The 14,886-nt window shown below is 41.6% G+C and overlaps 1 protein-coding gene across 8 annotated transcripts in view; it reads left to right on the forward strand.

Annotated features, from left to right (window-relative positions):
- The first annotated feature begins 2,214 nt into the window (after positions 1-2,214).
- SCYL3 (SCY1 like pseudokinase 3) overlaps positions 2,215-14,886 on the forward strand; it is a 39,532-nt gene continuing 26,860 nt past the window's right edge. Inside the window, exons 1-3 of one of the 8 annotated variants that reach the window (XM_073804617.1) lie at positions 2,218-2,631; positions 3,679-3,819; positions 7,793-8,010. In XM_073804617.1, coding sequence (XP_073660718.1) covers positions 7,846-8,010 — 165 coding nt within the window. In that variant the 5' untranslated portion in view covers positions 2,218-2,631; positions 3,679-3,819; positions 7,793-7,845. Of the gene's footprint in view, positions 2,632-2,934; positions 2,959-3,678; positions 3,820-7,792; positions 8,023-14,886 lie in introns of those variants that run through there. The other 7 variants (XM_019952624.3, XM_073804628.1, XM_019952621.3 and 4 more) reach the window with 7 other exon arrangements.

The following is a 14,886-nucleotide window of genomic DNA, read 5'->3' on the forward strand; positions in this document are numbered from 1 at the left end:
CCGCCACCGCCCCTCCAAGACGTGAGGTCTGTGAGGGCAGGAAATTTATCTTGTTTTGTTTGCTGTGATATTTCCCCAGTCTGTAGAGCAGAGGCTGGCATATAGTGAGCACTTCTAAAGTATATACAATTGTCAGAAAAGCCTCAGAGTAACCAGAGAAGTGTAGAGTCATTTAGCTCATACTCAGCTTCACACACAGTAGATTGAAACTTATTTGCTGGTGGTGGCACAGGGCACTTCAAAAAACGAAAGTAACATTCCTAGCACTAAGCTACTAGCACCTCTTCAATCACTTAAAAAGAAAAGTTTTATTTGGGCCCCTCAAAGAACCCACTTTTCTGCAATGACTGTTATCTTTTTCCTCCTTCTTTTCTTAGTGGTCAGCACTGGGCATGGCTCAGAAAAGGTGTGTCAAATATCCGTGGAATAAACATAGTCTGTAACATAAGGTTGTAAGTTCTATAACATTTGCATAGTGTTTACAGTTTACAAAGCAGGCCAATATTCCTTACAACATGGGTATCATGATGTCTGTGATTGACTTTAAATTTCTTCAGGACAGTGTAATATTCTGTGTGGGTCATTTGGTTGAAGCTATGCCCTAGAAGTTGCTGGCATTCTAGTATTAGGAATCCACACTCCAGGAGTAGTTAGCTAGCATCATACCAGAAAGGTCACATTCCAGAGATGGAGCTACAAATATTTTAGTCACCTTGATCTCTGATGACACCAGATGTTTTGCTAATTATCAGAGTGAGTGCCAGAAATGGCTTTTGATTGGCAAAAATAACAGCTTATTAATTATCATGATGAATACTAGAGATGAGCTCTCAAAAGAATGCTCTCCACTCCTGAATAAACAGGGTGAGCACTAAAAATTCGAGTCCTCAGACTTTGGAGATGCCACCTGAGGCTTCATCGCTATTGGTCCTGGCTCTGCCACGGGTCTGGAAGATTTCTGGTTGCCAGATGCTGGCAGTAACTATAATGATAACAGAATCCTGCCTCTGCAGCCCTGTACTTCTGTTTCTCAACTTTCTAGTGCAAGGTGGTGGTCAAACCATTTACAACTGCACCCTCCAATACTGTAATCTTTATCTACATGTGAATTTTGAGCATTGACATATGGTCAGTTTAAATTGTAAAACATACATATCAGATTTTGAAGACAGTACAAAAAATGTAAAATATTTCATTAATTATTTTTTATTTTGGGTACGTGTTTAAATGACAACCTTGTGGCTATGTGTTAAAATATAATACTAAAATTGACCCCACCTCATTCTTTTTACTGTTTTTTTTTTGTTGTTGTTGTTGTCGTTTTTGTTTTTTTGGCTGTGCCAGGTGGCATGCAGGATCTTAGTTCCCCCACCAGGGATGGAAGCCATGCCCCCTTGCAGTGTGAGCTCAGAGCCTTAACCACGGGACCACCAGGGAAGCCCCTCTTTTCACTGTTTTAAATATGGCTACCAGAAAATTTTAAATTACATATGTGGCTCAAATTCTATTTCTATAGGACAGTGCTGACCTAGGACGGAGAGCTCGACTTTCAACAAGCTAATAGGACAGATTAAATACTATTTGTGCCTGCTTTCTAATAAATATTCATTTCTGAATAAGGGACAAAATTGGGTTTGATATTTGCTTTCACTTAATCTAGTGAAGAAATTGTGGGATCCTTATCCGTACTGTAACAGACCAGAAAGAATTTAAAACTTTTAGGTGATCAAATGATTTAGGTCAGCTGTGAACTGTGAGGTTGTAAAAGCATTAAATAGTAGCGATGACTACTACTAGGCTCACATACAAGATAACAGAGAAAATATACTGGGTTTGAGCCACGTAGTTTTAAAATTATCACGTATATTCATTCTATTCGCACAACACCCTATTAAGTAGAAACCATCAATATTAATAATAAGAACTATTAATATTAATCGTCCCAATTTGACTCTCCGCTGGTTTAAGCATAACTTCAGAATTCCCATTTGAAAGGGCTTCAGCTGGAATCACTTCTACCTCTGCCAGCTTCAGTAGCGGATCCGTACGACTTCCGCCCACGCAGCGCAGCCAATCAGGGCTGCGGGGTGAGCGACGTCACTCTCCCAAAAGTCCTCGCCAATTCCCAGAGTACTCCTATTCTCCGTCCTGCCCCTTTTCTATTTGTCAGAGGCGACCGGCGGCCATTTTAGGTTCGGGCGGAAATCCAGTTAAGACCGTGCGGTTAAAAGCCTGAAAATTAAAATCAAGGCAAACTTGCACGTTCAACTCAGAGCCCAAGAAAAGAGACATCTTCACTGACCAACTAGGCGGCTGGGGACAGAGAGTGAACCGCTGGGCCGGCACCGCCGCCCATACTCAAGATGGCACCGGCCTGAGAATCACCGGCGAGGCCGCCCCATCTCGGTTCCGGGTTCTTTCGCCCCAGTGGTGGCGTTGTAGGGCTGAAGGCTGGCATCCTGTCCGGCTTCCGGACCCGTCTCTATGGTGCCGGAGAGACCGGCCCTCAGAAGATTGTGGGGGTAGTGGCCAGAGTATCACGGGGGAGGCGAGGGTGGTTGGTGTCAACAGGGGGCGAAGAGGGGACCAAAGCTAAGATCCTCGGCTGCCCCCCGCGCCGCCCTCCCACAGGTAACAGGGAGCCCTGCGCTGCGTCCTCCGTCCGTGCGGGCCTGGGCCGCTGGGGAGGGGGCCGGGCCGGGAGCGAGGCGTGGGGGTGAGGGGTAGGGAACGCGCGCCCCGCTCGCGGGTCCGCGCTTGGGGCCCGCTCGTGGGCGAGCTCGGCGTGGTGTCGCTGCCGGTTGAGCTCTGCTCCCCACCTCAGTGTAGTCTTCCCCTGCTTTTTGCGGGGCGCCCTGCTAACCTGGGCTTCGCGGGCGACCCCCGCCCGGGGCGGCGCTGGCGGCCGGAGCTGTCGAAGGAAGCCGCGGAGCCTGGCCTCGCGGGCAGGTGTGGAAGGTGAGGGGCCAGCTAAGCGGGAGCGCCGCCACCGCCCCTCTGAGACCCCGGGGAGTCGCGGTCAGACCCCGCTGGCCCCCAACCCCCGCGCCCGGGCCGTCCTCCTCGCCGCGGGGAGGGCTAGTGTGCGCGGCGGGGCCGAGTCGCGGGGAGCCTGGGGTTGCGCCCGCGCTGGGTTGCTGCCTTCATTCTCGATCCGAGACCAGTGCCAGGCCCCCAGAGGCCCAGCTGGTTCCTGTCTTTGGGTAGTGTTTTTTGTTTAAAATGAAGATGAAACAGTTTTGGGAAAATCGTATGTAGGAAACCGTGTGAATACTCAGAGTTGGGTCCTGAATTTTGGAATCCCTGTGTGCATACCCACATAACATCCCATGTCTTAGAAGAAATCATACGTAGTTCTTTCGGTAGGCAAAGGCTTCATAATGTATCGCCGGACTGAGTTCAATATAGGGAATATATACGTGAAACAGATCAAAGCAAAGGGCCCGAAGTCATGTTATCACTAGATAGCGAAATACCAATCAATACCGGGTGTCCTTTGAACTCACAGTGCAAGCCCTTATCGTTGAAACTTCCAAGCTGAGGGAGCTAGGATAACGATCATCTCAGTTACTTGCTGTGAAAAGAACAGAGGTAGAGAGAGTTCCCCAGAGGACACTGATTTCTTAGTTTAGTGTATGAGTTGCCCAGTGACCTAGACAAGAGCTTTTAATCCCACAGGTGGCCCAGAAACTTGATGTGCTGCCCAAGGAAGCAAAAGGGTGGAGGAAGATAGGTGAACAACATTTTAAAGAGAAGATCATGATGCGTATTCAAGTCAGAAACTGTGTACCCCACATTTTATTATAGAGAGTGAAGATGGTAAATTCTGCAAAATACCCATGCTAATATTAAAATATCCTTTTCTGCCTTTTTGTGACTTTTTAATTTCAAAGTTAAACGATTTGGTGTTTTCCCCTTTACTCCTTAAAACAAAGATAGTATTTTGGAAGTCCAGGTGTTATTGTTTATCAGTATTGCATTTCAGTAAGGCCATTTAGCTGAATTATCATTTTTAAAGCGCTGTTGATAGCAACCGTTTTTGTGCCTCTTCGGGTACAGTTTTGTGAAGTTAAGAATTACTGCTTTAAGACCATCAGATTGCAGTCAACAGCACATCTTTTTTTTTTTTTTTTTTTGCGGTACGCGGGCCTCTCACTGTTGTGGCCTCTTCCGTTGCGGAGCACAGGCTCCGGATGCGCAGGCTCAGCGGCCATGGCTCACGGGCCTAGCCGCTCCGCGGCATGTGGGATCTTCCCGGACCGGGGCACAAACCCGTATCCCCTGCATCGGCCAGCGGACTCTTAACCACTGCGCCACCAGGGAAACCCAACAGCACATCTTTTTATTTACCCCTTAATGAAGTTTTCACTGGACATAGGCTATAACCCAGCTACTCTGTAAGCATTGCAGGATGGTATCAGTAGACTTCTGTCAACATTAATCATGCTTTCAAACCAATAAAATGTCAGCCTTTTGAGTTCTCACAAGGAAGGGGTTCATTCCTTTAAATTTTTAAGTGGCGTTTCTTGGGGTCTTAGACCCAAATACATACTGCTAAGAAAAACTGCCAGTTTTAACCTCTTCCTAAATTTTTTATAACCCTAAATTGTTAATGATCTTATAGTGGAATTCAGAATATTAAATGAAAGGTTAATAGGTGTTGTAAGGCCCAGTATTCCCACAAGAAGGTATTTTGCTATTTAGAAATGACTAAGTTCATTGATTGTCCATTGCTGTACCTCTGCTGACTGCCATTCATTCAGCCAGAGCGTGTCCCTGACTCTTGGGACCATTTTATCTCCTTTGGAGAGTAATATTAAAGCTAAGTGAATGGCATGATTTTCTGCCAAGAAGATTATTTTCTTGCAGCAATTCCTTATGTGTGGATTTTGGAAAGCTGTATTTTGTGGCTAAGAGAGAGAAGGAAGTTAGACTAGCTTCAGATATACACTTTTCGAAGTAGCATTTCTCTAGTGCCTTCCTTTAGTCTGACTGGTTTTTCAGACAAGAGGAGTTAAAAAGAACTCCTGCTTATGAAATGGCAGTTGGTTTCGAAGAACATGGACCCATTCAGGCTACCTCAGGTGTGCCTCAGGCTACGCATGATTGTAAGGGTGGCAGTGAGGCAGTGGATTTGAAGCTGGGCTTCTTGTAGCCTCGAGTTGGAGTAGTAATGTGACTCTCTAAATCTAAGTTACTCTCCCAGTGTTTGCTTTTCCTTCTCCTGCTGCCAGCTGGCTTCCTCTGTACTTGCCAGGTTTCTGCTTTTACATGGCTTTGGCTTGCCATAGCCCTGACTCTACCTTATGGCATCCTTTTACCTTCAGCTGTGCTGCTAACAGACAAAAATATCTCACATTCATTCAGATTCCTGGGGCAGACAGTGATTGTCCAGCTTAGCTCTTCATCCAGGTCATGGGTCCTAGAGATGGCTAACGTGTGATTTGACTGCCCTTTGGCCCAGGGTAGGCACCTGACCCATAAAGTGTGCCCAAGAAGAAGGCAGGTGCTAAACATGACCCTCCCGACTGGGGTGGGAGTGGGAGGTTGCTGCAGGTACCACACCATCTCCAGAATAGGGGAATTAACGGTAATTGCTTTTCTCCAAGATCCTACATAAATGCTAATTTTATTTGTAGTCCCAGTAGAAAGATGAGTGTTACATACACAGGTGACCCTTGAACAACATGGGTTTGAACGGCACATGTCCATTTATACGCAGATTTTTTTCAATAAATATGCACTGCAGTACTTCATGATCTGCAGTTAGTTGAATCCCCTGCGTTGTTTGAATCCACAGATGTGGAACTGCAGGTGTGGAGAATCAACTGTAAAGTTATACTCACATTTTTGACTGAGAGGGTGTTGGTGCCTTTAACCCCTGCGTTTTTTAAGGGTCAACTGTAGTTGAGATACTTTTTAATACTGTTTTTCGTTTGTTTGTTTGGTTTTTTTTTTTACTTTATCATTCTTAAGAAAGAGAAATTGCTTGGCAGGTAGGAAATCAGTGAATTTGTTACAAATCCAGCTTAGTTCTTATCCTCAGAAACATTCTTGGGTTTAAAAAAAAAACCCATCAATTTTAGGTAGCTTTAGCCCTTATACGTGTTGTGTTCCTTATTCAGTGACGTATGTGGGTCTGTAGGCCCTTGAAATTCTCTGTTTGGGGTATCTGTTTTGAGCAGCATTATATACTCTGATAACCTAGTAAGCATTGTATGGAACTTCACCAAAGTGGAAAAAAAATCCAAATAGAAGGTCAGTATGTAATGATTCTTAGGTTTATATTTACCCAAAGGATACAGATTTTAAACTGAATTTTTTTAAAGATCCACATAGAATTTGGCGCTGTTTTTTAGAACTAGCAACTTGTTTCCCACACTGCCAGAGTTAGTAAGAACTCTTTTTATCTTTTATTTTTTAAATAATGGTAAAGCCAGAACTGAAAACTGACTGCCACAAACTTTTCAGACATGTGTTGTTTAGACTATACAGGTTTAAAAACATTTGAGCCAATGTTGGAAAATAGGAAATTTCCACATAACTATTCAGGCTCATGGCTCTTTATGGTAAATGGTGTGACCTGCCAACTCTGAAATGGCAGTCCTGGTTGGAACCTTGTGATGGTGGCTCCCGTCAGAGTGCAAGCCCAGTCAGTAGGTGCCTGTGCGCACAGTAGGCCTTTTGCTATTCCACCAATACTGCTGCATTGCTGTGCATTGTCTTTTGTAACCATGTGAGTTTGTATCCCTGTTGTAAAGAAAGATATGCTCTTTTATGGAAGATTTGGGAGGTGCAGGCAAATGTATGTCTATGTTTGTATATATATGTGAATCATCCATGATCTGATGCCCACAACAAACCTCTGTTGATACTTTACATATTTTTTTCTTGTGTGTGTGTATGCATGTGTATGTATATATATAGACAGCTATAGCTATAGATCACTCATCACTATAATCATAATCCAAATACTGAATATATCCATTCTCCCAAAGTTTCCTTATACCCCTTTGTAATCCTTTCCTCTCCTGTGGCCCCTCTAACTACCCTCACCCCAGGCAACCACTGATCTATTTTCTGTCATTATATAGTAGTTTGCATTTTCTGGAATCTCATGTACATGTGGGTTGTCTTTTTAACATTTGAGATTATACAATTTTGCATTTTCCCCTTTTTAGCCTAACTCTGAAGACAGTTACGGGATTGTACTTTTTCTGATGTTTATTGCCATTTGCGTTCAGTGAGTAGTCTGTTTCCTTTCCCATTAATCCACAGGTGTTTTAGTGTTTTCTTGGTTTATATACACTCTCCATTTGTTAACATGTTTTTCATCATTTTAGAAATATTCTCCAGTTCGTATTGTTTTCCTTAGAATTGTAGGTTATTTTAGACATGCAGAAGTTCATCATCTTTGAGTGATCGAGTTTTGTGACGCTTTCCTCTGCGAGGCAGGACATGAGTGGTTTTAGGGAGCAGGAGAGCTCTTACTCTGTATTCCATCGCGTTTCCACTGCGACGGTTCTGTGTGTGCGCAGTAGGGGGTTGGGAGCAGCAGCAACCGCGCGTGTCTGTTTGGTTAAGTGTATTTTCTCTAGAGCTGAAAGTTGTTAATTGACAAGCATTGCAGGTAATTTGCTGAACATTTACTATTTCTGTTGTCAAACAGCCTACTTTATGAGGGTTGTAGGAACTAGTAGGTTTGAGTGCCTGGGTCTGGGTACTCGGCTATCTCTGGCTCATGTATCAGATAGAGACTCAATGTTAGGAAATGTTTTCTGTTTTCTTTCAGGTTTGCTTGGCTTTGAGGAGGAGCTGCAGCACCCCTGCCTCACAGCCTAAGGGATGGGCTCAGAGAACAGCGCTTTGAAGAGCTATGCCCTGAAGGAACCACCGTTCACCTTACCCTCTGGACTTGCTGTTTACCCCGCTGTATTGCAGGATGGCAAATTCGCTTCGGTTTTTGTGTATAAGAGAGAAAACGAAGACAAGGTTAATAAAGCTGCCAAGGTATTGTAATAGGTGACTACCTAATAGTTAGTACTTTCTACTGTCATCTTGTTTTCTATTAAAATATGAAATTAATAAACTTCAAAGGGGGTAGGTCATAAGGAATAGTATTTTTATTCATGTCCTTTCCAAATATAGTTGCTTTTACTTCACGGAATGTCTCCAACTTGCACAACAAGGTCAAGTACCATAGGTAAGCCAAAAGCTTTATGCAACTCAGCGTGATAGCTCTTATCATCCTATTTTTTAGTGAGAAAGTTTGGGAGGTGATTTTACATGGCTCATAGAAGATAAAGGGACTTAATCTAGCTTAGGAAAAATGCTGTTAAGTATGGGCAACATATTAATTGGTGTATTGAGGATGGACGTGGAAATGAAATATTTTAGGAACTGTAGCTACTGTTTTTTTCTTTTCCTGAGGCATTTTGATGCTCCCAGAAAGAATGTGAAACTGGAATGTGGGACTGGATGCCCCGGAAAGAATGTGACCTTGGCTCTAGTTCTTGCTGAGGGAGCTTAGAGCGTTAACTTCTGGTGGCTTCAGTTTCCTCCTGCCTCACACCTCCTAAGTGCTCCTCCGGGTAAAGGGTGCCAGTGCCATGCTGGCTGACCTGCTGTCAGGGGACCCTGGCCTCTTACTAGAAAAAGTGATTCCTCTTTGGAATATAATTCCAGAAAACAGCCCTAGGTGTCTTTTCAAATTTAGTGAAAACAAAGGTATTAGGTGATATTTCCTTGGATAGCTAGCTGCTTCTTTGGGTATTCAGGCATTCAGATTATCTTCAGGAAGGTTCTAAAAAGGCACGCATTAATTAACTCTTCTTTGTTTACTATGGCAGGCATACTTTTCAGATTGATTTGGTATCTTTATTTTGTTAGAGTTATGATCTGTACCTTGAGTCACTTTGTACTATCAACAAGAATGAAACATTGATATCTATTTCATAGGTCTGTTTAAATGGTTTGTACCTTTTTTTATGATTATAAAGGGCTATGTTATACTATGTAATATTAGTAATATAATTTTGGCATTTTGTTTGTCACGCCGGTTCATTATTTGATGTCTCTGATCAGGCATGAAGTTAACGGTTGTAAGGTGGTTCCTGAGGAAAACGTTCCTCTCAGGATGCATTTTCCATTAATGGACTGTGGTAAAAAGTATAGCTGGCTGTTGTATTGCTAAGTAATTGTGCTTTTTGGTAAGACTACATGTTTGTCTCTTTTCCATCCCAACTAGGAATTGTTAATAATTTTTTTTGTGATTTTGCAAAAGATAAAATGCCTTGCCTCCCTGTTTTATTAACTGTATGTACAGTTAATATCTGACATACTTCCTGTTATTTGATAAGGTTGCACTTTTTTTAGTAATAATTTAGAGCGACTGTTACTAGTTAAGTACTAGCGATTTACAATTCTTAGGGTTTTTTTCATAAGACCATAAGATTTTTGAAAATTACATTAACCTTTATGGTGTATGTACCAAGAAAGTAGAACAACACAGGTCAGAAAGTTTCTACAGGAAAAAAACAAAGACCTGCGCTCAATGTTTGAGGACTTCCGTGCTGTAGGAATTGCAGAGCTTGAGAGGGAGGATTTTTACCCCCTTGGTATCTGCACACTCTTCTGAGCCATGACTGAGCCTTTTCAAGTAGTTCATACTTGTCTCCTATGTTCTTCAGGCCATTATGTGGCTTTGAATACCTGAGCCATGAATCTGAGAAATTTGAAATGGCAACAAAACGATAAGGAGTTTAGATGTAGGTTACAGTACTTGAGAAATGTATGGCATTGCGTCAGGTTTTAGGAACTTGATTTCTGAGATACCTGAAGTATTAAAACACCATAGGTAGCTTGCCTCACTTTCTCTAGAGTTCAGGCTCCTAGTTCTACCACTGATAGTTCTAATGACCGTTTCAAGCAGGTATAGCAGTGTTTTCCTTACCAAATATTGTTAGGTAGCGATTATACTCTTCCTCCACTGTTGTAAATAAAAACTAACAATCACAGCACACTGTTCAACCTCTGAAAAAGGACGAAATGCAAGTATAACCTTTGGCCACAAAACAACATCAGAAATACTTCAAGTCCATCATATCTTCTCATCTTATCTTGAATTCATTAGCTACAATAGTATATAACTTTCTCACTGGTGATTATGACTCATTTCTAACCAATAGCCTATAAGGAATGATAAATCCTGAGTCAGAACTTGGTTACTGTGGTTTGCTATAATATAATCTAAGTGCTTAGTTAGGGCTTCATGGTGAGTACAGGCTCAAAGAATGATTCCTGAGTGTCTTTATACCAAGCAGCCACATCGCAGTAGGTATATAGATGCTATGTCAGTGCTCTGTTTAGTGCCTTAGGAGACATTATGCTCTTCTCCATGATGGGTTCAGGCTGCTTTGTGGAAAGGTTGGTCAACATATTTGAGAACCACATTGTGTGGGCACGAGAAAGAAATAGAAGGGATGAATGCTGTGCTTGCATTCTGTTTGGAAAATGCTTTACTGCTTTTCCTTAAGTTGACATTTTCTTTCTGTTCCTCTCCCTCTCCAGTCCTTTTCTATGCTATTTACAACCCTCATTCCAGTAAATCAACTTCCCTACATCGTCAGCTTTTAAAAAAATGATTTCCTTCCCCTCATGATCAAAATCTGGTTCTCTTACAAGGCTTCTAAGCGTCAGCTGCTCAGAAGAACTTGGGAAGTATTCCCCCCCTCCCTCAGGTATGATAGGGTCACCAGGTGGAACTGGCCCTTTGCCAGCTCCCACCACAGTTTTCAGACTTCACAGTCTCATCCTTTCTTTAAATATCTGTCAGAGCCTCTTGTCTGAACTCCAGATCTATATTTCCACCTGCCTATTGAATATCTCCACCTGGGTATTCCAGCAGCACCCAAATGCAGGCTTTCCAACGTAGAAATCTTTTTTTTTTAACTTTTTATTTTATATCTAAGTATAGCCGATTAACAATGTTGCAATAATTTCAGGTGCACAGCAAAGGGACTCAGCCATACATATCCATGTATCCATTCTTCCCCAAACTCCCCTCCCATCCAGGCTGCCACATAACATTGAGCAGAGTTCCCTGTGCTATACAGTAGGTCCTTGTTGGTTATTTATTTTAAATATAGCAGTGTGTACATGTCATCCCAAACTCCCTAACTATCCCTTCCCCCCCCAGTAATCATAAGTTCTCTTAAGTCTGTGAGTCTGTTTCTGTTTTGTAAATAAGTTCATTTGTATCATTTCTTTTCCAAGTCCGCATATAAGGGATATCATACTATATTTCTCTTTCTCCATGTGACTTCACTCAGTATGACAATTTCTAGGTCCATCCATGTTGCTGCAAATGGCATTATTTCATTCTTTTTAATGGCTGAGTAATATTCCATTGTATATATGTACCACATCTTCTTTATCCATTCCTCTGTCGATGGACATTTAGGTTGCTTCCATGTCTTGGCTGTTGTAAACAGTGCTGCAATGAACATTGGGGTGCATGTATCCTTTCGGACCATGTTTTTCTCCAGATACATGTCCAAGAGTGGGATTGCAGGGTCATATGGTAGCTCTGTGTTTAGTTTTTTAAGGAACAACGTAGAATTCTTTATTCCTTTCCCTTTCTGCATTTTATTCCTAGTTTATGATCTAACCTACAGGCAGTGGGCATTTAAAGACAGAGCATATTTACCATCTTTATCTCAGATTTGCATCTTAGGGGTACAAGGAAGAATATTTCTGCCTGAAGATTCTTGCTCTCTAGTATAGGCATCTTGTTATTTTGTCATTACTTCTTTAACAGAGTAAAATTAAGGCTTTCTCCCTGTCTTAAAACTTGCAAGTGAATTTGAGCTATAGTTAAGAACTACTACTTTGTGTTGTTTTCAAAGTGAAGTAGCAAATTAGAGGTAGAATGGCGATGAAAAGTTAAGCCCCTAAGGCTTGAATTAATTCTCTGGGTAGCTGAGTCATAACTGATTCCTGCAAAGTAGGGATAGTTCATATTCAAAACTAGAGTCACACACTTAACATCTCTGTGTGGGCATAGATAAGTATACATATTGGCACATTATCTAGTACTATTCATATTTAATAATAAAGGTCCTTACTCAGAATCCTTTTTCAAAGACCAGCACCTAGTACAGTGAATGAGATGTGATAGGCATTCAGTAACTTTGGGACAAATGCTTTCAAGTCACTCTCATCTGACAACAGTCACCTTTCTTCACCGGAACAAGAGCGATTTATGTCTCTAATTGATGTTCATTGAGAAAATATCCTAGTTACACTTAGCAGATACCTCTTGTTGTTCCCTCTGTTCTTTGGAGCAGCAGAAGCTTGGATCTATTTGATTAGTAACTGCTAACCTTTCCTGTGAATCTGTGCATAATTTTTTTATTTTTATTTTTTTGTGGTACGTGGGCCTCTCACTGTTGTGCCCTCTCCCATTGCGGAACACAGGCTCTGGACGCGCAGGCTCAGCGGCCATGGCTCACGGGCCCAGCTGCTCCGCTGCATGTGGGATCTTCCCGGACCGGGACACGAACCCGTGTCCCCTGCATTGGCAGACGGACTCTCAACCACTGTGCCACCAGGGAAGCCCTGTGCATAATTTTTGCATAACATTGTGTGTGCCAAAGGGGAGTGACAAGTAAGGTTTTTGCTAAGTTAAGAGCTTTGTTCAGAATCATGCAAGAGTTATCCCGTTCTTCATTCAACAAACAAGAAGTCACTTCGGATAAAGAATTTTGCTGGTCATGTAAGGTTAAAAGGATAAACAGAAGCAAAATGGAACATATTATTTATTAATCAGGTGAACATTTATTGACTGTGTATTTTCATGCCAGCACTGAACCAGGTAGCATTCCTTCTGACTTACTAGTATGCCCTGAGTATTAGAAGGAGAATAAAAGAAGATTTAAAACCAAAGAATAATTAGAGCCCTAGGACACAAAAGCTGAATGAAGACTTTTTCCTGAACAGGCGAAAATGAAGTATTTCATGTTTGGCTTGCAAATTATTTGAAATGTTTCTTATCATGAAAATATGAAAGAGGCTGCATAATTTTACTTAGAAACCACAGCTCCAAAGATACCTGTAGGAAGTTCTCTTCATTTAACACACACGCATTCAACCAACCTGCTAGCACAATTCTTGGCTTATCGGGACCTTTGCTGTATTTATATGGGTATGTATGGATTGTTTGAAAAGCTGATATACAAATTAATAGTTTATAATTGCTAGTTTAAAAAATTTTCTTAACTCTTTGTTGTTTATTAGAGTAAATCAGGGGAGGGTAACGCTTCCTTCTTAAGAATAAACAAAAAATCCTATCGGGGCTATCCCCAGAGTTGGCAAAATTTGAGATAAGAAAATAAATTGGGCAAATGAATCCACTCAGAAGATTCTCCTATGATCTTACCTGGGAGAAGTTTAATAGACAAGTGTGAGGTGACTGATATAGAACTTGCACCAGTGCTGGGTTATGGGCTCTTAAACTATCCCATGTTCTTCTGAGATGTTTTGGAACATTCCAAACTAAGTGCTTATTTGTGAAAATGAAACCTGGTATTATATTGGGGGCTGTTCTCCAAGTGAAATTTTCCATCAGTCTCCTCCCAATTCGATGATTGGTTTACAAGGCTTCCCCAATGTCCAGTGGATTGTACAGGGTACAGCTCAGAGATTTAAAGTCATGTAATTTCTTTTAGAAAAACTGGGTGATTTGTAAAGAAAACCACCAGTCCAGCATTTAAGTTTTGCTGTAAATACATGATAAGATTATTACCTGGGTTGGGAATTTTGGCTTCTGGATCTCCTAAGTTACTCATGTCAAATTTTAGGGGATAAACAGCATGGGTGGAGATTGGAAAAATCGATCTGGTAAGTCTGTTATAAAACCAACCAGGGAAGGAAAGCAACTCAACAGAATTAACCTCGGGTTCAGACACAAAATTGTTTTATATTTGTCATCCATCTGTGTATACTCTTTGCTAAGAAAATAGGACAAAGGAAAACGGTGTGTGTTTTGCGGGAGAATACTCCATATTAGGAGGTTCTAAAGTGGGTTATCCATACCCTAGGGATTGTGCAGTATGATTCATTGCCATTTGGGGAAAATATATCAAGAATGTCTATTTAAGTTTACCTTTAATCTTTTATTTTGGTACTTTATCTTTTTTTCCATTTATTTATTTTTGGCTGCGTTGGATCTTCATTGCTGCGCACGGGCTTTCTCTAGTTGCAGCGAGTAGGGGCCGCTCTTCTTTGGGGTGCGCGGGCTTCTCATTGCGGTGGCTTCTCTTTGTTGAGGAGCACAGGCTCTAGGTGTGCAGGCTTCAGTAGTTGTGGCATGAGGGCTCAGTAGTTGTGGCTCGCAGGCTCAGTAGTTGTGGTGCACTGGCTTATCTGTGGCACGTGGGATCTTCCCAGACCACGGCTTGAACCTGTGTCCCCTGCATTGGCAGGTGGATTCACAACCACTGCGCCACCAAGAAAGTCCTGGTACTTTCTATTTTGTGGGTGTTTTATAGTAGTATATGTATTTTATATATAAACATATATACAAAATATATATTACACATTCATATATATTATGCATAAGCTACAAATTTAACCTTTTTACTGGTGTGAAGTGTGTGAACAAAAACCTTTGATGATCACTTTTCTAGATGGTAAAAAGAAGTTTTAAAGATGGTTAAATATTTTAGTATTTTTTAGTATTCCATTTTAATTTATCTTGACTTGGGGTCTGTATTTCTTTATTTTTTTTAAATGGTTGCACTAAGGACTTCAGTATACATAATTAACTTTTAATAGTCTACTTTAGGTTAGTATTGTACCACAGTCAAATAAAATGTAGAAGCCTTG

Source organism: Tursiops truncatus, chromosome 1, assembly GCF_011762595.2.
Source record: "Tursiops truncatus isolate mTurTru1 chromosome 1, mTurTru1.mat.Y, whole genome shotgun sequence".
NCBI lineage: Eukaryota > Metazoa > Chordata > Mammalia > Artiodactyla > Delphinidae > Tursiops > Tursiops truncatus.